The sequence below is a fragment of the Schistocerca nitens genome, chromosome 2 (assembly GCF_023898315.1).
Source record: "Schistocerca nitens isolate TAMUIC-IGC-003100 chromosome 2, iqSchNite1.1, whole genome shotgun sequence".
In the NCBI taxonomy this organism is placed as follows: domain Eukaryota; kingdom Metazoa; phylum Arthropoda; class Insecta; order Orthoptera; family Acrididae; genus Schistocerca; species Schistocerca nitens.
In genome coordinates this window covers 749,474,795-749,500,340 of record NC_064615.1, presented here as the reverse complement: position 1 = coordinate 749,500,340, position 25,546 = coordinate 749,474,795, and the positions used below count along the sequence as shown (strand labels likewise).

Genomic DNA, 25,546 nt, shown 5'->3' with positions numbered 1-25,546 from the left:
TGAAATAAGGATGTATGCATTGCTTTCTCACTCTTCGTCGGCTTGTCTGATTTAAGCCATGCCTGACACATCGTCAATGCGCGAATATCTATGGTCCTGCTGAGCAGAGAACTTCACGCTCATTTCGAAGACCATCTTGATCTCAGAAATACTTGTAAAAGACGTTGTATTCATATAACTTAATTTTTAGGTGTTGAGGCAGTACCAAAAACTGCAGACACGAACGAAGGTTGGAGATGCAGAAAGGCGAAATGGAATCACTAGCTGGCAGGAAAGTACAAACGACTAGACAGAATAGCTAAACCTTGGCCTGTTTAAACTTTATCTATCTTTGGACGAGACGTTAGACCTTAAGCTTCTTTCTTTCTCTGTAGCTCTCTGAACTGTACGTGGAATTTTCCCAATAAATTAAACCAGTGTGATAGACAATCGTTCTCCGAGGACGAATAAATGCTTACTGAACGATTGTTGCGGTTGCGGTGACCACAGACACAGCGGGCTCGATTGCAGATGGCAGTAGAAATTTCTATCTCCAGTATTTGAATGGTAACACGGGGAGAAGTGGTGACTCATCGCGAGACTGGTACCTTTGTCCCTCTAAGTTGAACCCTGTATTTCGCCTCAGTAGTCATTCTCCGAATAAGGGTGTGGGATGCTGTTTAAGTATAGTTCGACCACTGGATGGGGAATTTGAAGTAGGAAGTACCCATGTTGTTTGAAGAAAAATAAAGATCAAGTGCTGACACCAAGTTTAACCCTCTATCTCAACTTCATTTTAAAATTATTCACAAAACTGCAATTATGTTACTGAACATCAAAAAAAGTAAAACAAAGGTAACGGAATGTACTCCAATTAAACCAGGTGACATGAGGGAATTATGAAATGAGACACTAAGTAGTCGATGAGTGTTGGGCAGCAAAATAACTGATGATGACTGAAGTAGAAAGGATATAAAATACAGACTGATAATAGCAAGAAAAACATTTCTGATAAAGAAAAACGTGTTGATATTTAATATAAACTTAAGTTTTTCAATGATGAAGATACTAAAAAAGTTTCGGACCCCATGACAAAATTAACTCTTAACAAATGCCAAATCTAAAGTGAGGTTTAAAGGAGAAATATCCGAACCGTTTACGATTCAAGCAGAGTTTAGACAGGGAGATGGTTTATAGCTATTAGTTTCCAACTCTGCTATGGACAACGTGATGAAGGAGTGGTACAAGGAAGTCCTTAAAACTTAAGAGTTGCAACGAAGAAAAATCAAAGAAACTTAAATAGCTAGGTTTTTGAAGATGACTTTGCGTTACTAACTAATGATGTTCAAGAAGGCAAAAATCAAATAACACAAAGCATAAGACAAAAAATTAGGACTCCAGGTATTATTCTAAAAGACGCAGATTATGGTAGCAGAGCCACTAGTAATCAACCATATAACAGTAAATAACAGGGAAGTAAAAGTACTGAAACAAGTCAAATACTTTTGAAATTATGATATACAACTTCGATGAGCAACCGGCATGGCAATAAAGGACTAATAAAACGATATAAGCTCAAAATTTAGCATGGTCTATATACAATAAGAAATGTCTATCAATCAAAACTAAATTAAAACATTACAAGATGGTTTTTGAACCACAGCTGACATACAGAAGTGGAACTCTTTTCAAAATCAATCAGAAAGACAAACTCCTAAAAGTAGAGACAAGAACAGCTAGAATGCACATAAATAAGAAAAGTCAAAAAGATAAGAGAGTTGCGGATAGTTCCAAAGGAAGTGGTGTACAGCGAACTGGAGCACATTACAGATGTTATACCTAAGAAAAGGCACACTTTTTTTGGTCACATTATGAGGACACCAGAAACCTCATTACCAAGAAAATAATCATGCAGAAACTTCGGAAAATGAAACAACAAGTTGGATGGATAAAGGAAATCAGCAGGATATGAAAGAGATAGAACTAACCCTGGACGATTTGCAAAACAAAACAGTAAATTTAAAGAAACTGAAAAACATAAAAAATATTGAAAAAAAGGCAAACAACATACAATAAAAAGGGTATTTACAGATAAGGAACGCCACAAAATATCAGAACAAATGAAAAGATACTGCGCAGTTCGGAAAGAAAATTTATTGAAGAAGATGGCCAGATAGTGACTGACTGAAGTGGCCCAAAAAGGCCTTAAAAGCACGAGAAGAAGAAAGTTAAGTGTTAGAATGTCTTTCTGGAGGTACCTGTATGGAGTCTAGCTTTGTGTGGAACTGAGACATGGCCGATAAACTGCTCAGACATGAAGGGAACAGATCGTTTTTTAAACGTGGCGCTATAGAAGAACGCTGAAGATTAGATGCGAAAATAGAGTAACTAATGAGGAGCTACTGAACCGAAATGTAAAGTAAAAGAAATTGCGTCACAACATGACTAAAAGAAGAGAGCTGATGATTGGAAGCATTCTGAGGCATCAAGAAATGTTCAGTTTAGCAACCAAAGAAATTTTGTGTGATATGTATCGCACAGCGAATCAAGGCTAGATTAAAATAAACAGGTGTAAATGCATAAACGAAGGAATTTCAAAAACTAAGTTACAGATTATTATTGCAGACTAAGTAAATGTTACTGAATGTCACACTACACTTCAAAGTGACACAGTCAAATGGCACTATTTTTCAACGTAGTTACCAAATCTCTGTAAACGACGGTTGGGACCTTCTACCAATCTTTCAGTTCAGAAAACCGTCCTTGGTCGTGGAGCCACTCAAGAGCTGTTTCGTGAACGTACTGACAGTTGGAAAATTTCTTACCCCCAAATGTTCTTTCAGCTCGCCGAGAGGACATAAATCGCCTGTGTAAGATCCGGACTTCCAGATTGGCATTACCCGCGTCTGTGTGGTCATAGTTAAATTGTTGGCACCATTTCATCTTCACCGGAGCTGGAAGCGACACTGCATTTAGTCCATATACTAACAGAAATTCACGATGAATGTATGAGAAATTAGAATGTTTCGACTCCAAGAATCTTACTGTCCCCCGTATTTCAAATTTGAAGTACGTTTCTAGTTGCCGTGTCACTTCAAGCGCACATGGTGATGGACCTGTCATTCGTGCCAGGGTATCTGTGCGAACATTTGCACTTTTATAGTTTCAAATAATCACAGTATTTGGAAAAAGTGTAGTCGTTGGGGTAAGGATAGTTGTGGGAATGAAGAGAAAGCATCTTTAAAACTGAGCCGAACGACACGAAATAATAACGATGAATTCATGATACATCCTTGTATATACATTTCAGTATCGGGCACGGGTGTGTGTGTTGTTCTTAGCAAAAGTTAGTTTAAGTTAGTGCGTAAGTCTAGGGACCGATGACCTCAGCAGTTTGGTCCCTTAGGAATTCACACACACACCAACACTTTGCATTCGGAATGTTTGTCACGGCTTGTGCGACAGCCAGAGATCATGGACCATCGGTAGCATCAGTAGGACCAACATGTCCAATTACAGGAATTACGTTAAGTCGTAGTACTAATAGATAAATCATAATTCAAGGTGACAATGAGAAATATGTTTGTCGTTTTGGACAGTATATTCGCTTAGAAAAATCAACTAGTATGACGGGCAGAGATAATAGATTACCGCAAGGGTCACGGAAATTATACAGTTAATAAGTATCTTAATGCAAAAAATGGTATTTGTAAAAAAATAACATGAAAAGGAAGTTCCTTATTCGTCATTAATAGGTCAGCTTCGTAAAATATAGTTATGAAACTGGCCGTCCATACTGCCCTTTTGCCCATCGTCGTTAAGTCTCTTTTATGTTAGAATTTTCCACAAACAGCAGATTTCAGCCAAAAATCGGCAATCACTGTCAGAAGCCGGTGTTTGTAATCCTTTTCCCTGTACGACTACTACGTGTTGAGAAAAAACGATAAAGACGTGTGAAATAATAGAGAGCGTTTCAAAAAGAACACTCTAGTTTCAAGTATAAATTTAAATGGGAAATTGATGAAAAATTACAGCAATGAGTACATATCATGAAAGAGAATTCCTTCAAGTTTTGTTTAATGTTAGTAGACGTCAACGTGGGATCCATTTCTTGCCCTGCCCACGTCGAGACGATATTCCACTTCTCACCACACAATCACCAACATTTCAGCCGCGCGGAGTGGCCGCGTGATTTGAGGCGCCTAGTCACAGATTGCACAGCCCTCCTGCAAGAGGTTTGAGTCCTCCCTCGGGCATGGGTGTGTGTGTTGCTCTTAGCAAAAGTTAGTTTAAGTTAGAGCGTAAGTCTAGGGACCGATGACCTCAGCAGTTTTGTCCCTTAGGAATTAACACACACGCACACCAACATTTCAGGTTTAACTGTCCCAACCGCCGCGATGATTCTTTCCCGTAAATGATTGATGTCTCTGATCTTTTTATGTGGCCCCAAAAGAAAAAGTCCAGTGGGGTTAAGTCTGGGCTTCGTGGTGGCCAAGGTATTGGGGCAGCCCTGCCTATCCACCTTCCTGGGAAACGAGTGTCAAAGCCACACACACACATGGTAACTGTAATGAGGTGGGGCGCCATCTTATTGGAAAAACACAAGCCCCTTTCCCGCCTCAATATCTCCACTTGGGAAACACGTACTCTGTCAACATGTCACGGTAAACGTCCCCATTTATTGTTTTTTCTACAAAAATGAGAGGACGAGTCACACGATCTTCCATCAAACTGCACCAGACGTTAACTTTGGGAGAGTTACGTTGATGCTGAATAACTTCAAGTGGATGCTCTGCGCTCCAAATTCTGCTGTTAGGACGATTAAACTGTTTCACTGACATGAAATGTAGTCTCATCACAAAAGAGAATCTTTTTTAAACAATGGATATCATCATCAATTCTGTGTGGAAAGCCAACAGAAAACTCATACCTTTCGATTTTATCGGTAGGTTTTATTTCACGTAACAGTTGCAATTTGTAGGCGCGTAATTTAAGCCTCTTACGTACAGTACCATACACAGTACCTTTAGGCACACCTAATTTTAGACTACGTCTGGCCAATGACTTCTTCGGGCTCCGAACACACGAAACACGGATCTGTTCAACAACAGCTTCAGAAGTTCTCGGTCTACCTAGTGTTTTTGCTTTTAAAACACTCCTGGTTTCCTTGAAAGACTTTAGCCAATGACGAATAGTTCTTGCTGTAAGTGGTTCACCACTATACTGACGTCCAAAATTACGTTGCACTGTTATAACTGACTCCATTTTCAGAAACCAAACAACACACTGCGCTTTCTGTTGCGGAGTACACGCTGTTGTTGAGTTGCTCTGCACGCCTGCCTGGACTGAACTGAGGGAACAGAGGAAGAAAACAGCACTGGTGCCGTCTCAAGGTCAAGCAGATCTGCCAACTGCAGGGGAGGCAAACTTAGAGAGTTGATAATCAAACATCACAAACTAGAATAGTGTATGTCACTTTGTACGGATTCTAGGACACATTAAAACTTTGGAGTTCTTTTTCAAACACACTGTATTTGTAATCGCACGATATCTATCCTGCAGAAACCAGGATCATTTACTCCCCTATGACAATGCACCACACCTGGGCAGTGGTCTCAGTGTGGGAATACATTGCGAAGCTACTTTCTGAAGTCCCTATGTCGCTTGCAGAAACTATACAGAGAATAAATAGAATAGATTAGCATGGAGACCTGTATCAAACCAGTCTTTGGGCAATAACTTAAGACAATAACCGAACCTCATGTGCACTAACCAGTCATCCACAGGTGGTAGCTATACTGTATAGCTGGTGTTACACCTACAGGTCACAGGTGCCGATTACAAATTGCACGGACAACGATTTTGCAAACAGTGTAGGATTCTGTGCTCCGTCATGCTGCTCTCTACTTAATGCAAGAAGCAAATAACTTAACGAAAGGGATATGCAAATACAAGTTCCTATTGGTGTAGAGCGAAAACAGTGCGCCACGAAGGAAAACTGGGAGGAACTCAGCGTTATGATCACTCTGATATAAGTGTAGGCGTTAGGACATGAAAGAGAGTAACCATTCACCAGTGAAATGCCGTACAGTACTAGAAATTCTAGTGCTAATTTAGGAGTTGTTACACAGTTCACCCTCGTAAAGATTAGTTCATCCAGATAAACCACACTGCCGCTCTCCTTCATCTATGGATGTTTACACTTGCTCGTAAATCTTGACATGCCCAGTGGTTAAGGAGGAGAAAGGACCGCTGGGATACTGGGGCCATGTCTACAGCGTTTGACTGATATCTGGCCTCTACGGCGTCAGCAGTAGGAGGGCAGGTTGACCCACCTGCTCCGAGGAGACGGGCGCGTGGTGCAGCTTGGCCAGCGCAGAGATGGTCTCGATGTCGTTCCTCAGGTCGCTCTGGCAGCCGCACAGGATGACCGGCGTGTTGTCGCAGTGCTGCCGTATCTCCGGGTACCACTGCACACAAGGTAACCATCACTGTGCTAGTGGACGGCTGTGACACGTATACTTGTACAGGCACATGTATTTTAATTACAACTATGCACAACCGATTAAATCAATTAGAGAAGGTGGCTCTCATCAAACATGAGTCACGCATGAATCTTACATCACTATACAATTAAAATGAAAGATCGTCTGACTATGAAATGAAATAGGATTGCAAACTAGAGTTCTATGGTTCAATTACATAAATATACACTGAGGTGACAAAAGTCGTAGGATACCTCCTAACATAGAGTCCGGCCTCCTTTGTTGCGTTGTAGTGCAGCAAATCGAAGTGGCATAGACTCAACAAATGGTTGGAAGTCCTCTGCAGAAATATTGAGCCATGCTGGCTCTATAATCATACATAATTGCGAAAGTGCTGCCGTTGCAGGATTTTGTGCAGGGACTGACCTCTCTACTATGACCCACAGATGTTCGATGGGGTACATATTGAACGATGTGGGTGGACAAACTGCCCAGAAAATTCGTCAAACCAATCACAAACAGTTGTGGCCCAGTAACATGGCTCATTGTCATCATTAAACGTTCCATCGCCACTGAGCGGGGTAGCCGTGGGGCCTTGCCATGGTTCGTGCGGCTTCCACCCGTCGGAGGTTCGAGTTCTCCCTCAGGAATGGGTGTATGCGTTCCCCTTGGCGTAAGTTGGGTTAAGTCAGATTACGTAGCGTGTGAGCCTAGGTACAGATGACCTCAGCGGTTTGGTCCTGTAGGAACTTACCACCACCATCATCATTCCATCGTCGTTTGGGAACATGAAGTCAGTTAATGGTCGCAAAGAGTCTCCAAGAAGCCGAAGATTGGTTCAGTTGGACCAGAGGATCCAGCCCATTCCATGTTGGCACAGCCCGACCACGCAGTGCCTTTTTGACAACTTGGGTCAATGGTTTCGTGGAGTCTGTACCATGCTCGAACCCTACCATCAGCTCTTTCCAACTGTAGTCGGACTCATCTAACCAAGCGACGGTTTTCTACTTGTCTAGGGTCCAACTTATGTGGTTACGAGCCGCCGGTGGTCTGCTGCCATACCTCATAACGCTAGATCTCTGAATACTGAATTCCCTAAAGATTCCCTAAATGAGAAGTCCAAGGCATCAAGCTGCAACTATGATTCCACGTTCAGAGTCTGTTAATTTCCGTCTTGCGGCCATAACCATGTCGGAAACATTTTCTCATTAATCAACTGACTAGAAATGACAGCTTCGCAAATGCACTGCCCTTTGGCACATTGTGTATGCGATACTGTCGCCATATATATATATATATATATATATATATATATATATATATATATATATATATATATATATTTTACAAATGATTGAAGCATTTCACAGCTCTACAATAACTTTATTATTTGAGATATTTTCACAATGCTTTGCACACACATACAAAAACTCAAAAAGTTTTTTAGGCATTCACAAATGTTCGATATGTGCCCCTTTAGTGATTCGGCAGACATCAAGCCGATAATCAAGTTCCTCCCACACTTGGCGCAGCATGTCCCCATCAATGAGTTCGAAACGGTAAGGCTTCTGCTTTAGCCTTTTCCGTAAGATTTTCCAAACCGTCGGCTGTGGTACGTTTAGCTCCCTGGTTGCTTTATTCGTCGACTTCGCGGGCTACGCGTGAAACTTGTCCGCACGCGTTCAACCGTTTCTTCGCTCACTGCAGGCCGACCCGTTGATTTCCCCTTACAGAGGCATCCAGAAGCTTTAAACTGCGCGTACCATCGCCGAATGGAGTTAGCAGTTGGTGGATCTTTGTTGAACTTCGTCCTGAAGTGTCGTTGCACTGTTATGACTGACTGATGTGAGTGCATTTCAAGCACGACATACGCTTTCTCGTCTGCTGTCGCCATTTTGTCTCACTGCGCTCTCGAGCGCTCTGGCGGCAGAAACCTGAAGTGCGGCTTCAGTCGAACAAAACTTTATGAGTTTTTCTACGTATCTGTAGTGTGTGGTGACCATATGTCAATGAATGGAGCTACAGTGAATTTATGAAATCGCATCAATCATTTGTAATCGCTGTCCCATGACTTTTTGTCACCTCAATGTAAATTTTATTACAAGATTTACCTGAAGTCGAGAAACGACACGAACGTAGAATGAATATTCGATTAATATGAAAGATACGAATATCATGGCAAAGACCTGAAGCTAATGGAACATGTGAGGTCCTGATCTAATAAATTAGCTGTGAAGGTACAAATTCGCAGCCCTGTGATTGCACTGAAAGAATGGTTAACTAAAACATGTCTACTGTGTTAGTTCAAAAAATGGTTCAAATGGCTCTGAGCACTATGGGACTCAACTGCTGAGGTCATTAGTCCCCTAGAACTTAGAACTAGTTAAACCTAACTAACCTAAGGACATCGCAAACATCCATGCCCGAGGCAGGATTCGAACCTGCGACCGTAGCGGTCTTGCGGTTCCAGACTGCAGCGCCTTTAACGGCACGGCCACTTCGGCCGGCTACTACTGTGTTAGTAGATGAATCGTGAATGACCTCAGATCTTCCCAAGAAATTACAAGGATCGCAACAGTTACACGCTTCTAACATGGCACCTGCAAATAATCTCTGAGTCTCACCACCGATTCACCTAACCTCTCATTATGCCTAGTATTATGTGCCCTTTGCTTAAAGTCATTGGTTGGCCAGTTTTGAGGACTGATTTCTGTTTGCACCTTTCTTGTATTACTTTCTCAAGAACATCGTTAGAAAGTTATAGAGACAGCCCATCTCCTTGTCTTACTCCAATTTTGATTTCGAAAGGGCATGACGATTCCGAAATAAATATAATTATGTTTCTTTGTACGTATCTGTGTCTGTTCTATAGCTGCAAGTGCTTTCAGATCTACACATTGTTCTTTTAATATCTGGAAGAGTGATTAGCGGACAACTCAGTCATGGGTTTTTTCTTTTTAAATCAACAAATCTGCAGACTAAATTTTTGCTACAAATTCCATGATATCAAAGGATTACCTTTCCGTTCATGATTTTGTCTGGGCATGACCAGCCTGGTCTGAATCGTCCCAGATATCCTCCAAGGTTTGGTTCCTGTTGCTTCTGTGCTCCATCGAGAAGCTGAAATAAAATTTTGTAGGCAGCTGATATTATTGAGATCCCCTTGTAGTTATTTACATCTGTTCTATACCGTTTCTTGTACTTCTGATTAATTTGGCTGTCCCTTTCCGCAATGTCAGGAATGTTTTGCAGTTGTCTTCTGTAATAATACTCCAGCCGTTGTGCTCATTCTGTCGAGACTGAATTTCATACTCACAGTCCTCATTCCATCAATGGTGATTTTTCCTTTTCTGCAGAGGAATTTGCGCTGTTTCGATAATTTTGCTTTTGAGTTGTATGTAGCTGTTTGACTGCTTTTTCTGTAGTTCTTCTATGAGATACTGTGAGATGCTGCTAGTATCAAACTTGAGGGCTTGGATCTTCTTTTTTGTGAAGCTCTGAGGTTTAAAAGTAGTTTTCCTCTTGTCAGTCTTTCTGATTTGAACGTTCGTAACTTCTCTTTAGCATGTATAAGATATTGCTACATGATCCATTTGGAATCCACAGATGAATGAGTTCGGTGATTCCCATTTTATCTGTTGTGGTAGTTTCTTTTCGAATTGTGCTGTCACTATTTTAAGGTTGAATAACCTTTTTCCGTCCTGGTTAGTCCCTTTACGTGTTGGGAATTCTCCAGTTTTTTTTTTTTTTGCTTCCTTTCTTTGCCTAGCTCTATACTGAAATCGCCTACTAGAATTTTGACATGGTTTTCTGGAATTTTAGAAACTATTTCTTCCAGTGCTTCCCGTGATTTGTCCTCATTTGTTATACTTGATGTTTACTTTTACTTGTCGCTCTCTTTGTACTTGCACCTCCTTTGTTGTTTGTAAAAGTAATTTGTATAGTAATTACTCCTTTCGTCTGTTTCTCTATAATCTTAATTTGTAAGATAATGAACATCTTATTTAATTTACACTTACAAAATTTTCTCTTCTCAAATAAAGTCTTATAATTACAAGTACGACGGGTGTTCGATAAGTAATTCAACACTCTTTTTCTGAAAGCAGGTCGACATTATGCAGAATTCCAACACACCATACCAGTCCCCATTCTGTTCGCTAGGAAACCCTATTTTTAAACGTATGCCCGCCTGGTAGCCACTCTGCTGGTCGACGTCGGAGCCGACGCCTCGCTGCATCAATAACCTCCCCCTCATCCACCTACTGCTTCCCGCCGACGGCGTCCTTCATTCGGCCAAACAGATGGAAGTCGGAAGGTGCGATATCCGGACTGTAGGGTGGATAAGGAAGACCAGTCCACTGAAGTTCTGTGAGCTCATTCCGGGTGCGCAGACTTGTGTCAGACCTTCTGTTCTCATAGAGAAGGAAACGTTCATTTACATTTTTGTGGCGGTGAGTAGGCTGAAGTCGTTGCTTCAATTTCCTTAGGGTGGCACATTACACTTCACTTGAGCGCTGATCGTTGCACCATGACACAGGACATCGAACAGAAAAACCGATTCTGTGTCCTACGCTGAGGGTATGGCTTTGAACATTTTCTTGCGAGGAGAGGTGGTGAGGTGCCACTCCATGGATTGCCGTTTTGTTCCCGGTTCGAGGTAATGAACTCACGTTTTACCGCTCTTGACAATTTTCAGTAAAAAAAACTGTTACGATCAACCTCGTAATGCGCAATCAGTTCCGCACAGATGGTCCTTCGTTCCTCTTTATGGTCTTCTGTTAGGCGACGAGGACAACAGCGGACAAAAAGCTTTGAGTACCCCGACTGGTGAATGAGTGTGTTTGCACTACCAACAGAAAGGTAGCTAAGCGGCGAAGACTTTGATTGTGATCCGTCCATCACCTCGAATGTGAGTGTCCCCGCACATTCCAGCACTGTAGCATTTATAGCAATGTGAGGCCGGCCGCCACGCGAGAGGTCGGATAGGTTTGGGCGGCCTTGGTGTGATGACGGTAGATGACTTTCCCAACGACTCGCCGTGCTGTTGTTCACTGGCAGGTCACCGTAGACAGTCGTCAAGTGCCTATGAATATCAGTGATGCTCAGGTGTTTTGCCAAAAGAAACGCAATGACAGCTCTCTGCTTGGAACGTACCTCCGTTGCAGACGCCATATTGAAAGATACGCATAGCTCCAACTATATAGGTTGAAATGATAATTAAATCAAGACCGTACGCTGCCGACAGGCGTTGATATACGTCAACGGAGACAATTGAAAATGTGTACCCCGACTGGGACTCGAAAACGGGATCTACTGCTTACATAGCAGACGCTCAATCCGTCTGAGCCTTCGAGGGCACAGAGCATAGTGGGACTGCAGAACTTATCCCTTGCACGCTCCCCGTGAGACCCACATTTCCAACTTAATGTCCACACACTACATTCCTAGTGCCCCTGCCCATTACACTCATTACTCGCGGAAGACAATCTGACCGAATCCCGTTAGAGTTCCGGCAATACATGTGCATCCGCACAGAAGAAGAAGGTCAATGGCCGGTTAGCCTTAACTATATGAAGATGGTAACTGTTCTCTTGAACATGTCCGAAAGAACAGATACCATCTTCATATATATGGGCTGAAGCGGGAACATTCCATGACGTCCCACAACAGATTTCGCATTTTTTCAACATAAAATGGGCAAAAAATGTGTTGGGTTACTTTCTGAACGCCACTCGTATGATTTCATATTTCATAAGTTGTTTTCTTTTCTAAATGACTTTATTCGACAACGTCTGTACTATTTATTACAATATCCACTATTACAGTTTCAGTCTTCAGTCATTTTTCAAGTGATCGTACTTGCTGAAAACACAGTAATACTCTACATCAACAAAGATAATACTAAAGAGTAAGCCTGTATGGCTCGTCTCACCCTTTGTAATATAGGCCGTCGGAAAGTCACGGTAGGTTTACATCTATGGATCTGTAATCACTTTAAATTCGAAGGTGATTCAGGACCCTCACATCCAGTAATAAGGTTTAATACTTATTGTTAATTTAATTGCGATCCATTTGACCCCTGTTATGTCCATTTTGTATACGCTTTCTTCAGCACAAAGACGTTGAACTTTTCTGCAAACACTAGTAGTCCGAAATTATGGTGTCTGACTTTCTAGTATTTTCATGGAGTCTCCTACTTAGGATCTGTCCTCTATTGTGTGTGCTACCTTCGTATTAATACCTGCCCCCCCTCCCTCCACCACACACAGTATCATAACTATACGCAGAATTAAAAGATTTCCACGAAGTATCTTTTGTCTGGTTTAGAATAAATTTTGTTTCTCTGTTAAGGATATCTTCTGTGTCTGTAACAATGTTTTTAATTTTCATGTTTGCAACGACGGGGAAACCTGATTTTAATTCTGTTTGGCATAAGTTTTTTTCGCCCAACTTCAGTTACCGATGTATCGTATTTGATCTTATTAAGTGCTCTTTTTCTTCCCCCATGAACCATGGACCTTGCCGTTGGTGGGGAGGCTTGCGTGCCTCAGCGATACAGATAGCCGTACCGTAGGTGCAACCACAACGGAGGGGTATCTGTTGAGAGGCCAGACAAACATGTGGTTCCTGAAGAGGGGCATCAGCTTTTTCAGTAGTTTCAGGGGCAACAGTCTGGATGATTGACTGATCTGGCCTTGTAACATTAACCAAAACGGCCTTCCTGTGCTGGTACTGCGAACGGCTGAAAGCAAGGGGAAACTACAGCCGTAATTTTTCCCGAGGACATGCAGATTTACTGCATGATTAAATGATGATGGCGTCCTCTTGGGTAAAATATTCCGGAGGTAAAATAGTCCCCCATTCGGATCTCCGGGCGAGGACTACTCAAGAGGACGTCGTTATCAGGAGAAAGAAAACTGGCATTCTACGGATCGGAGCGTGGAATGTCAGATCCCTTAATCGGGCAGGTAGGTTAGAAAATTTAAAAAGGGAAATGGATAGGTTAAAGTTAAATATAGTGGGAATTAGTGAAGTTCGGTGGCAGGAGGAACAAGACTATTGGTCAGGTGATTACAGGGTTATAAATACAAAATCAAATAGGGGTAATGCAGGAGTAGGTTTAACAATGAATAAAAAAATAAGAGTGCGGGTTAGCTACTACAAACAGCATAGTGAACGCATTATTGTGGCCAAGATAGACACAAAGCCCATGCCTACTACAGTAGTACAAGTTTATATGCCAACTAGCTCTGCAGATGATGATGAAATTGATGAAATGTATGACGAGATAAAAGAAATTATTCAGGTAGTGAAGGGAGACGAAAATTTAATAGTCATGGGTGACTGGAATTCGTCTGTAGGAAAAGGGAGAGAAGGAAACATAGTAGGTGAATATGGATTGGGGGGAAGAAATGGAAGAGGAAGCCGCCTTGTAGAATTTTGCACAGAGCATAACTTAATCATAGCTAACACTTGGTTCAAGAGTCATAAAAGAAGGTTGTATACCTGGAAGAATCCTGGAGATACTAATAGGTATCAGATAGATTATATAATGGTAAGACAGAGATTTAGGAACCAGGTTTTAAATTGTAAGACATTTCCAGGGGCAGATGTGGATTCTGACAACAATCTATTGGTTATGAACTGCAGATTGAAACTGAAGAAACTGCAAAAAGGTGGGAATTTAAGGAGATGGGACCTGGATATACTAAAAGAACCAGAGGTTGTAGAGAGTTTCAGGGAGAGCATAAGGGAAAATTGACAGGAATGGGGGAAAGAAATACAGTAGAAGAAGAATGGGTAGCTCTGAGGGATGAAGTAGTGAAGGCAGCAGAGGATCAAGTAGGTAAAAAGACGAGGGCTAATTGAAATCCTTGGGTAACAGAAGAAATATTGAATTTAATTGATGAAAGGAGAAAATATAAAAATGCAGTAAATGAAGCAGGCAAAAGGGAATACAAACGTCTCAAAAATGAGATCGACAGAAAGTGCAAAATGGCTAAGCAGGGACGGCTAGAGGAAAAATGTAAGGGTGTAGAGGCTTGTCTCACTAGGGGTAAGATAGATACTGCCTACATGAAAATTAAAGAGACCTTTGGAGAGAAGAGAACCACTTGTATGAATATCAAGAGCTCAGATGGCAACCCAGTTCTAAGCAAAGAAGGGAAGGCAGAAAGGTGGAAGGAGTATATAGAGGGTTTATACAAGGGCGATGTACTTGAGGACAGTATTATGGAAATGGAAGAGGATGTAGATGAAGATGAAATGGGAGATAAGATACTGCGTGAAGAGTATGACAGAGCACTGAAAGACCTGAGTCGAAACAAGGCGCCGGGAGTAGACAACATTCCATTAGAACTACTGATGGCCTTGGGAGAGCCAGTCATGACAAAACTCTACCATCTGGTGAGCAAGATGTATGAGACAGGCGAAATACCCACAGACTTCAAGAAGAATATAATAATTCCAATCCCAAAGAAAGCAGGTGTTGACAGATGTGAAAATTACCGAACTATCAGTTTAATAAGTCACAGCTGCAAAATACTAACGCGAATTCTTTACAGACGAATGGAAAAACTGGTAGAAGCGGACCTCGGGGAAGATCAGTTTGGATTCCGTAGAAATGTTGGAACACGTGAGGCAATACTAACCTTACGACTTATCTTAGAAGAAAGATTAAGAAAAGGCAAACCTACGTTTCTAGCATTTGTAGACTTAGAGAAAGCTTTTGACAACGTTAACTGGAATACTCTCTTTCAAATTCTGAAGGTGGCAGGGGTAAAATACAGGGAGCGAAAGGCTATTTACAATTTGTACAGAAACCAGATGGCAGTTATAAGAGTCGAGGGGCATGAAAGAGAAGCAGTGGTTGGGAAAGGAGTGAGACAGGGTTGTAGCCTCTCCCCGATGTTATTCAATCTGTATATTGAGCAAGCAGTAAAGGAAACAAAAGAAAAATTCGGAGTAGGTATTAAAATTCATGGAGAAGAAGTAAAAACTTTGAGGTTCGCCGATGACATTGTAATTCTGTCAGAGGCAGCAAAGGACTTGGAAGAGCAGTTGAACGGAATGGACAGTGTCTTGAAAGGAGGATATAAGATGAACATCAACAAAAGCAAAACGAGGATAATGGAATGTAGTCAAATTAAATCGGGTGATGCTGAGGGGATTAGATTAGGAAATGAGACACTTAAAGTAGTAAAGGAGTTTTGCTATTTAGGGAGTAAAATAACTGATGATGGTCGAAGTAGAGAGGATATAAAATTTAGACTGGAAATGGCAAGGAAATCGTTTCTGAAGAAGAGAAATTTGTTAACATCGAGTATAGATTTAAGTGTCAGGAAGTCGTTTCTGAAAGTATTTGTATGGAGTGTAGCCATGTATGGAAGTGAAACATGGGCGATAACTAGTTTGGACAAGAAGAGAATAGAAGCTTTCGAAATGTGGTGTTACAGAAGAATGCTGAAGATAAGGTGGGTAGATCACGTAACTAATGAGGAGGTATTGAATAGGATTGGGGAGAAGAGAAGTTTGTGGCACAACTTGACTAGAAGAAGGGATCGGTTGGTAGGACATGTTTTGAGGCATCAAGGGATCACAAATTTAGCATTGGAGGGCAGCGTGGAGGGTAAAAATCGTAGAGGGAGACCAAGAGATGAATACACTAAGCAGATTCAGAAGGATGTAGGTTGCAGTAGGTACTGGGAGATGAAGAAGTTTGCACAGGATAGAGTAGCATGGAGAGCTGCATCAAACTAGTCTCAGGACTGAAGACCACAACAACAACAAGTGCTCTTTGAACTCCACTGACCCAGCCTTAGGTACAAGAATTCTGCAATTTATTTTCCCCAAACAACAAGTAATAGAAAGAGTTAGGTTTATAAGGCCTATGTTATGGTTTGTTTGGGCAATCTTCGTCGAACCAGGAAAAGGCCAGAGCGCTGCGTATAGCCCGCTAATAAAACTTGACGCAGTACATTACACACTGATAATTCATCTCCCTGCAAAGCACAAGAAAAACATAAACAATCTTAGTGAGCTGATAGAATCAACATGGACACAGCCATGTGTTTCCGGAGGTAGAATTACACCTACAACCGTCTCGAGCAAGCCAGTCTACCCGCAGGTCTCAGAGATGTAGTATTTCTGATAGAACTACTGATGTACAGGATGAGCCAGAAGATACGCAACCCCCAATTCAAAAAATTCTAATCTTCATTAATGTACCTATAATGCATACACTCACAGTATATATTATCTCATAACAGATGCTGGATATGTCCTCGGTGTGCTACAGCAAACGCCTCAACACGTTTCTTCATGTAAGCTGCTACGTTTTGGATGGTCGCTACTCTAATGCAGGGTATTTCGTCTTTGCTGTTGGGCATCAGTTGCTCGATTGTGTGATGGTTAATCTTGCACACGTTACCATTCAGGTGCCCTCAAAGAAAAACGTCGAGCGGAGATAAATCTGCGGATCTAGCCGGCCACAGACCACGAGAAATAATGTGTTCGCCAAAGAAATCACACAACATTATCATTGTTCTGTCCCCATGTGCACCGTTGCATCAGCTTGCTGCAGCAAGCAGTGTCGTTTATTACCCTCTAACAATGCTACGAATTGCATGATGATGTAATGGTAACGTTCAGCTATTACCGTTTCCGAGAAAAAATTTGGGGCTACAATTCTCTTGCGCGGAACGGCACACCAAAGTCCATCCCTCTGTAAATGTAATGCGGTCTCATGTGAAATGTGAGGCTTTTCGTAGCTCCAGTATCTGTCTTTGTGGCTGTTTACATAGCTAAGTAAATGAAGTCATGCTTCATTTGAGCAGAAAACATAAACCAATACCCGAAAATTGTTGCGAATAAAACGCAAAAAAATTGACACTAATGTCGTCTTTTTCCTCTAGCAGGTTCTCGAAGCTCGTACACAAAGCAAATGAGATACGGACGGAGTTTCAGCTTCTTTATGGTTCTCCGAATACTTCCGTAAGACATTTCAGTTCGGTGACACAGTTTTGTTACCGACTTTTTTGAAGAACATAGCAAGGATGCGCAGACATTTTCCATTGAGGCATCATTTAACAACGAAAATCGGCCGGAACATTGACATTCATTCAAACTACCAGTTTTTCTGAAACGAGCCACTGTGCGTGAAATGGTTGATCTGATAGGCGCCCTTCTTTCAGGGAAAGCTATCCTAAAGTTTCAAGAACGAACTCACATTCAGCCAGGGAAGAAAGAGTGTTCGTTCGTACAGAACTAAATCAATACTGACATCAAAATGACGGTAAACTGCTCGGATATCAGGTGCTACGCGTCTCCTAGAAGCTCATCCGTTCCCAACACAAACATTCCCGCCGGTATGACATTCATTTTCCCATTATTTTAATTTATGGCTGCTTAACTTTTGGATCATCCTGTAGATACAAGAAACTGCAGTACATGTACAACGAGGAACATAATGAAAAGGTAAATCTATAACCGTATGCATGAATCTAAAGGAAACTGTTTTCTATCGTGTAATATTATATGCTAGGTAATAATAAGCAATGACAATAATAACAATGATAGAAACGAATATACACCCATCTTGAAGCCGAGACACAAGAGTTCAGATACCACAAAGTTAAGACGACTCACCTTGTTGACAGCGTTGTCGAGGGAGTCTGGATCACTGACCCTGAAGCACAACAGGAACACCTTTGCATCCTGATAGGCCAAAGGTCGCACCGTATCGTAAGCCGCAGAACCTGCAAGCAGACAAAATTAAAGTTTGCCACCGTTTTCAAGAAACGGCCAATGGATGCACTTAACATCTGCGCATCATCGAGAATAGTTGCAATAAAACTGTCTGTAACGTCAAAGATGGCAGCGTTGTACACACTACGTATGTTTCTTATGCCCACCCCCTGTATCTTTGTGTAGAAGCCATTCGCAGTTCTGTGTATTAGTCTAAGATTATTTTGCCTGAATTTACAAGTACTTCATAATGACACAGATTAAATTCATTTGTTTTTCAAGTATGCGATTCTAGAGCACAATTCTTTATATATAGGTAGAGCAAGTTCGGTCATTTCATTGCATGGCTGTAAGTCAGCGTATGCGGATTCATAAATCACTGTACCACAACGTTGCACTTATTCCCACGCAATGAAAAGGCAAACCAACATCTGTTGCCTGAGACTTTATCGGATTTGAGGTTTCGCCACTTTCTGGTAGAAGATTTTTAATAACAAAACAATTGCGCAAAATATTACTGCAAAAAGCAGTCTTCATTTTAATTTATGATGAAAGGACTTGACGCTTGTGTTTCGGACGTGGAGCTAGAGAATCTTGTGTGTCAGGTGTGGCACAGTAAAGCGTGGCAGACTTCAAAGAAAACTCTCCTCTGCAGCGGAGATAGATGTAGTTCAGTGTTCAGGTTCTCAGCAGAGCACTTCTAGGTACGCCAGACAAGTCAGTGGCGGTCTGCTCACGTTACATCAACGACTGTGGTAAGAGTAACTTGCAGCACTGGCGTGTTAGGATGAACGGAATTTAGGTATTCAACATCGTCTTTGGTGTAGCCTCGGCATGTTCAACAGTACTGTCACAGCTGCATGATTAATTTTAGTTTTTCTTTAAAGACACGCAATCACTTATTAATGTGTAGGCAGGTATGCGATAATTTCACAAGGAAAGGTAGAAGGAGTTCAGCAAATTTCAATTCCCCACCAGTTTACTTCACTAACTGTTGTTTGAGTTATCATAATTTTTCCTTAATCAGTATTTGAACTGTTGTTGTTGTTGTTGTTGTTGTGGTCTTCAGTCCTGAGACTGGTTTGATGCAGCTCTCCATGCTACTCTATCCTGTGCAATCTTCTTCATCTCCCAGTACCTACTGCAGCCTACATGCTTCTGAATCTGCTTAGTGTATTCATCTCTTGGTCTCCCTCTACGATTTTTACCCTCCACGCTGCCCTCCAATGCTAAATTTGTGATCCCTTGATGCCTCAAAACATGTCCTACCAACCGATCCCTTCTTCTAGTCAAGTTGTGCCACAAACTTCTCTTCTCCCCAATCCTATTCAATACCTCCTCATTAGTTACGTGATCTACCCACCTTATCTTCAGCATTCTTCTGTAACACCACATTTCGAAAGCTTCTATTCTCTTCTTGTCCAAACTGGTTATCGCCCATGTTTCACTTCCATACATGGCTACACTCCATACAAATACTTTCAGAAACGACTTCCTGACACTTAAATCTATACCCGATGTTAACAAATTTCTCTTCTTCAGAAACGATTTCCTTGCCATTGCCAGTCTACATTTTATATCCTCTCTACTTCGACCATCATCAGTTATTTTACTCCCTAAATAGCAAAACTCCTTTACTACTTTAAGTGTCTCATTTCCTAATCTAATCCCCTCAGCATCACCCGATTTAATTTGACTACATTCCATTATCCTCGTTTTGCTTTTGGTGATGTTCATCTTATATCCTTCTTTCAAGACACTGTCCATTCCGTTCAACTGCTCTTCCAAGTCCTCTGCTGTCTGTGACAGAATTACAATGTCATCGGCAAACCTCAAAGTTTTTACTTCTTCTCCATGAATTTTAATACCTACTCCGAATTTTTCTTTTGTTTCCTTTACTGCTTGTTCAATATACAGATTGAATAACATCGGGGAGAGGCTACAACCCTGTCTCACTCCTTTCCCAACCACTGCTTTCCTTTCATGCCCCCCGACTCTTATAACTGCCATCTGGTGTCTGTACAAATTGTAAATAGCCTTTCGCTCCCTGTATACCAAGTAATTTGATGTCATGCTATTTCCATTTTTTGTGCAATGAAACTTTGTAAAAATTCGGAGTCACGCAAATTGTGCTGTTGCGTAAAGTACACACATGCTCATAAATTAAGGATAATGCTGATACATGGTGAAACAACGCTCTGGTGGGCGGCTTGCGGGTTTAAATCACCTCGGGGTATGACCATGCGGTGAATTTTACCTTTGGCCGTCGCACGATGGCGCTGGCAGCAGTCCACATATGCAGAGGTGTGTTGGTGCATGTCAGAATACGGTGCAGCAGACGTTTTCAGATGTGCTAATGGTGACTGTGTGTTGACACTGGCTCAAAGAACACGTATTGATGACATTATGAGGGGTAGAATACTGGGGCGACTGGAGGCTAGTCAAACACAGCAGGTCGTAGCACGGGCCCTCCGTGTGCCACAAAGTGTGATCTCAAGATTATGGCAACCATTCCAGCAGACAGGAAACGTGTCCAGGTGCTACAGTACGGGACGTCCACAGTGTACAACACCACAAGAAGACCGTATCTCACCATCAGTGCCCGCAGACGGCCTCGGAGTACTGCAGGTAGCCTCGCTCGGGACGTTACCGCAGCCACAGGAACAGTTTTCTCCAGACACACAGTCTACAGAAGACTGAACAGACATGGTTTTTTCGCCCGGAAACCTGCAAGGTGCATTCCACTGACCCCTGGTCACAGGAGAACCCATACAGCCCTGTGTCAAGAACACAGTACGCGTTATATAAAAATATACAGCCTAGAGTTGCAGGTTAACTCTATCGTTTACCTAGGTTTCAACGTTAGTAATAACGTCTTCAGATCATAAAATATTATTTAAATGTTTGTCTAAAACAGGCCATGTCCTAAATTAACTTTATAAAACTTTATGCATAACCATAAGGTTTTGTCACTTCTATTGAACAAGCTGTAGCACATTCACTTTAAGCCCGTTGTATGTGCCTCGTCGTGTTCTGTAGAAGACGTTATTACTAACGTTGAAACCTAGGTAAACGATAAAGTTAACCTGCAACTGTAGGCTGTATATTCTTATATCAGTTGCTGTCGCTGCATAAAAATGTTAAAAAAAAAACAGTACGCGGTCATTGGAACAGTGGTCCCAGGTTATGTTCACGGACGAGTCCACGTATAGTCTCAACAGTGATTCTCGCCGGGTTTTCACCTGGCGTGAACCACGAACTAGATACCAACCCCTTAATGTCCTTGAAAAGGACCTGTATGGAAGTCGTGATCTGATGCTGTTGGGTGCATGTCTTTGACAGAGGAACTGTAACAAGTCAGGTGTATCGGGACGTCATTTTGCACCCCAGCATATCCGCCTTTTCAGGGGTGCAGTGGGTCCCACATTCCTCCTGATAAATGATGACGCACCCCGGCCGCCCCTCCTCCGGGTTGCCATCGTGGAGGAGTACCTTGAAACAGAATATATCAGCCGAATGGACTGGCCTGCCTGTTCTCCAGACCTAAACCGCATCGAGCACGCCTGGGTTGCTCTCGGTAGACGTATCGCTATGGCACTTCAGCAGCTCCGACAGGCACTGTGCAAGAATTGGATGCTATACCCTGGCAGCTGCTCGACCACCTGATCCAGAGTATGCCAACCCGTTGTGCGGCCTGTGTACGTCAGCATGGTGATCATATTCCATACCGATGTCGGGGTATATGCGCAGGAAACAGTGGCGTTTTGTAGCAGATGTGTTTCGGGACGGTTTTCTCAACTTATCACCAATACCGTGGACTTACAGATCTGTGTCGTATGTGATCTGCATGTGCCTACGCTATTAGCGCCAGTTGTGTAGTGCCACGTTATGTGGCACCACATTCTGCAATTATCGTTAATTTTTGAGCATGAGTATAGTTAGTAAACCCTCTATCACAGTACATGTTCTTGTAAAAAAGAATTTGGCTACCCTAAACGAATGTTCAGTACCAGGGCAAAAATCTTGTAAAGTGTTAATTCAATGCATTGTGCACATTTAATTCGGCAGATTTTTAAGGGTGGCTCTGTCTCACAGTTCATTCCAATACACATTGTTCCTCACAACACTGTGGTTTCACAAGATAACCTCCTCGATACATCTGCCAAACCCAAACCCTTCCATCAAATTGCCACAGTGTATAGCCCTAGTCAGACAAGTCCCGATTTCAGTTGGGAAGAACTAATGGTAGGTTCGAGCGTGTCACCAACCCCACGAATGTCAGCGCCGTCTGGAGCCAACTAGGGAGGTCACACGGTGCTGCTAAGGAGAGCGTTGGGCGCCGCAGAAGCGGGGACCTCACAAGGAGCCGTACGATCCGGCTGGACGGACTCGATCTCGTAAGTGTGCAGCCGCGGTTCAGTTGGGCGGCTGTAGGCTGAGGTGACAAAACGCAAGGGATAGCGATATGCACACATACAAATGGCGGCAGTATCGTGTACACAGGATATAAAAGAGCAGTGCAATGGCGGAGCTGTCGTTTGTATTCAGGTGATTCATGTGAAAAGGTGTCCGACGATTTTATAGCCCCACGACGGGAATTAACAGGCTTTGGACGCGGAAATACAGTTGGAGCTGGACACATTGGACATTCCATTTCGGTAATAGTTAAGGAACCAGTATTTCGAGATCTACAGCGTCACGACGGTGCCGAGAATACCACATTTCACGCATTACTCTCACCGCGGACAACGCAGTGGCCGACGACCTCCACTTAACTACCGAGAGCAGGCGCGTTTTCGTAGAAATGTCAGTGCTAACAGACAAGCAACACTGCGTGGAATAACCGCAGAAATCAGTGTGCGATGTACGAAGGACGTACCCATTAGGACAGTGCGGTGACATTTAGCGTCAACGGGCTGTGTCAGCAGACGACCGACGCGAGTCTCTTTGCTAACAGCACAACATCGCCTGCATCTTCTCTACTCGGCTCATGACCATATAGGTTAGACCATATACGACTGGAAAACCGTGCCTTGGCCAAAGGAGTCCAGATTTAAGTTGGTAAGAACTGGTGGTAAGTTCGAGCGTGGCACAGACTCCACGAAGCCATGGACCCAAGCTCTCAACAAGGCACTGTGCAAGCTGGTGGTGGCTCCCTAATGTCTGGGCTGTGTTTACGTGGAATGGACCGGGTCCTCTGGGCCAACAGAACAGAATGGAAATTGTTGTGACTTACAAGTTTGTGGCTCCCACCATCGGTAATGCTGGAATTCAGTATGGTGTTGGCCCACCCTTAGCCTTGATGACAGCTTCCATTCTCGCAGGTACACGTTCAGTCAGATTCTGAAAGGTTTCTTGGGGAATGGCAGACCATTCTTCACGGAGTGCTGCACTAAGGAGAGCTATCGATGTCGGTCGGTGAGGTCTGGTACGATTCAGGTCAGGACTCTGGGCAGGCCACTCCATTACAGGGATGTTATTGTCGTGTAACCACTCCACCACTGCCCGTGCATTATGAACAGGTGATCTATTGTGTTGAAAGATGCAGTCGCCATCCCCGAACTGCTCTTCAACAGGGGGAAGCAAAAACGTGCTTAAAACATCAATATAGGCGTTTGCTGCGGTAGTGCCGTGCAAAACAACAATTGGTGCAAGCCCCCTTCATGAAAAACACGACTACACCATAACACCACCGTCTCCTAATTTTACTGTTGGCACTAGACACGCTGGCAGATGACGTTCACCCAGATTTCGCCATACCCACACCTTGCCATCGGATCGCCACATTGTGTGTCGTGATTCGCCACTCCACACAACGTTTTTCCACTGTTCAATCATCCAATGTTTCCGCTCCTTACATCATGCGAGGCGTCATTTGGCATTTACCGGCGTGATGTGTTGCTTATGAGTAGCCGCTCGACCGTGAAATCCAAGTTTTATCACCTCCTGCCTAACTGTCATAATACTTGCAGTGGGTCCTGATGCAGGTTGGAATTCCTGTTTGATACTCTGGTTTTATGTCTGCCTATTGCACATTACGAGCCTCTTCAACTGTCGGCGATCTCTGTCAGTCAACAGACGAGGTGTGGCCTGTACGATTTTGTGCTGTATGTGTCCCTTTACGTTCCCTCTTCACTATCACATCGTAAACAGTGGACCTAGGGATGTTTAGGAGTGTGGAAATCTCGCGTACAGACGTATGACACACGTGACATTCAGTCACCTGACCACGTTCGACGTCCGTGAGTTACGCGGAGCGCCCCATTCTGCTCTCTCACGATGTATAATGACCACTGAGGTCGCTGATATGGTGTACCTGGCAGTAGGTGGCAGCACAGTGCACCTAATATGAAAAACGTATGTTTTTGGTTGCGTCCGGATACTTTTGATCACATAGTGTAGATGGCAACGTACCATGTCACCAGCCGCATTTGTTCTTGACTGATTTAAAGAACATTCTGGTCAATCCGAGCGAATGATTTGACCACCCAAATCACTTGACACGGATCCAGTCGAAGCTTTATGAGACGTAATTGAGAGGTCACTTCGAGCATGAAGTCCTGCACCGGCAACACTTTCGCAGTTATGGACGGCTACAGAGGCAGAATGGCTCATTTCTTCTGCATGGGACTTCCAACGACTTATTGAGTCCATGCCAGGTCGAGCTGCTGCACTACGCTGGTCAAAGGAGGCTCAACACGATATTAGGAAGAATCCTATGACTTTTGTTACCTCAGTGTGTAGAAAAGTATGGTGGTCGAGTAGTGTAGTTCCAGAATGTCGAACTCTGCTATAGAAATGTCTATCTTGTCGCTTCCTGGAAGGCAAAACTTGGGGCAACGTATTACGTTGTGTCTGTTTGTTGTCATGCAGTACATCCCTAAATTCTTTCTGAAAGTGTTTGTTAACGATCATCCGATACCATCGTTAGAGTACTCATAGTCGAGAGCATCGTTACTGTGTTTCTACGTTTCTATTCAGTGCTGATATGACTACTCATTATTGCGTGCATACTAACTCTTGTCAAAAAATTACAACTGTTTCTCAGTACGATATTTTGTTGACTCAGTGTAATTGTGCCGTAGTAATCAGTGAACCGTGTATGTTATTCTACCTGTCACCATGTCATGTAAGGACGTATAATTGAAACTAACCTGTGCCATACTTTCTGCTAGCGTGCATGTGTCTCGATGTGGTTTACTCTTGGAATGAATGGGTTCGAAGCCTTGTTTTTCTGATTAATGTTGGTCATAACTGCACCGTGTATACGGTCTAAAGAATTTCTGAAATCGTTTGGTCATTTTGTTGCATTTTCAAAATGGGTTCGATATTGGCTG

At 42.8% G+C, this 25,546-nt stretch overlaps 1 protein-coding gene across 1 annotated transcript in view; it reads right to left on the bottom strand.

Moving 5' to 3' along the window:
- The window catches only part of LOC126236978 (ras-like GTP-binding protein Rho1), a 323,883-nt gene that overhangs the window by 18,389 nt on the left and 279,948 nt on the right, over positions 1–25,546 (bottom strand). Inside the window, exons 3-4 of the mRNA XM_049946696.1 lie at positions 18,111–18,220; positions 6,315–6,449 (exon numbers count right to left, since the gene is read on the bottom strand). Coding sequence (XP_049802653.1) covers positions 6,315–6,449; positions 18,111–18,220 — 245 coding nt within the window. The remainder of the gene's footprint in view (positions 1–6,314; positions 6,450–18,110; positions 18,221–25,546) is intronic.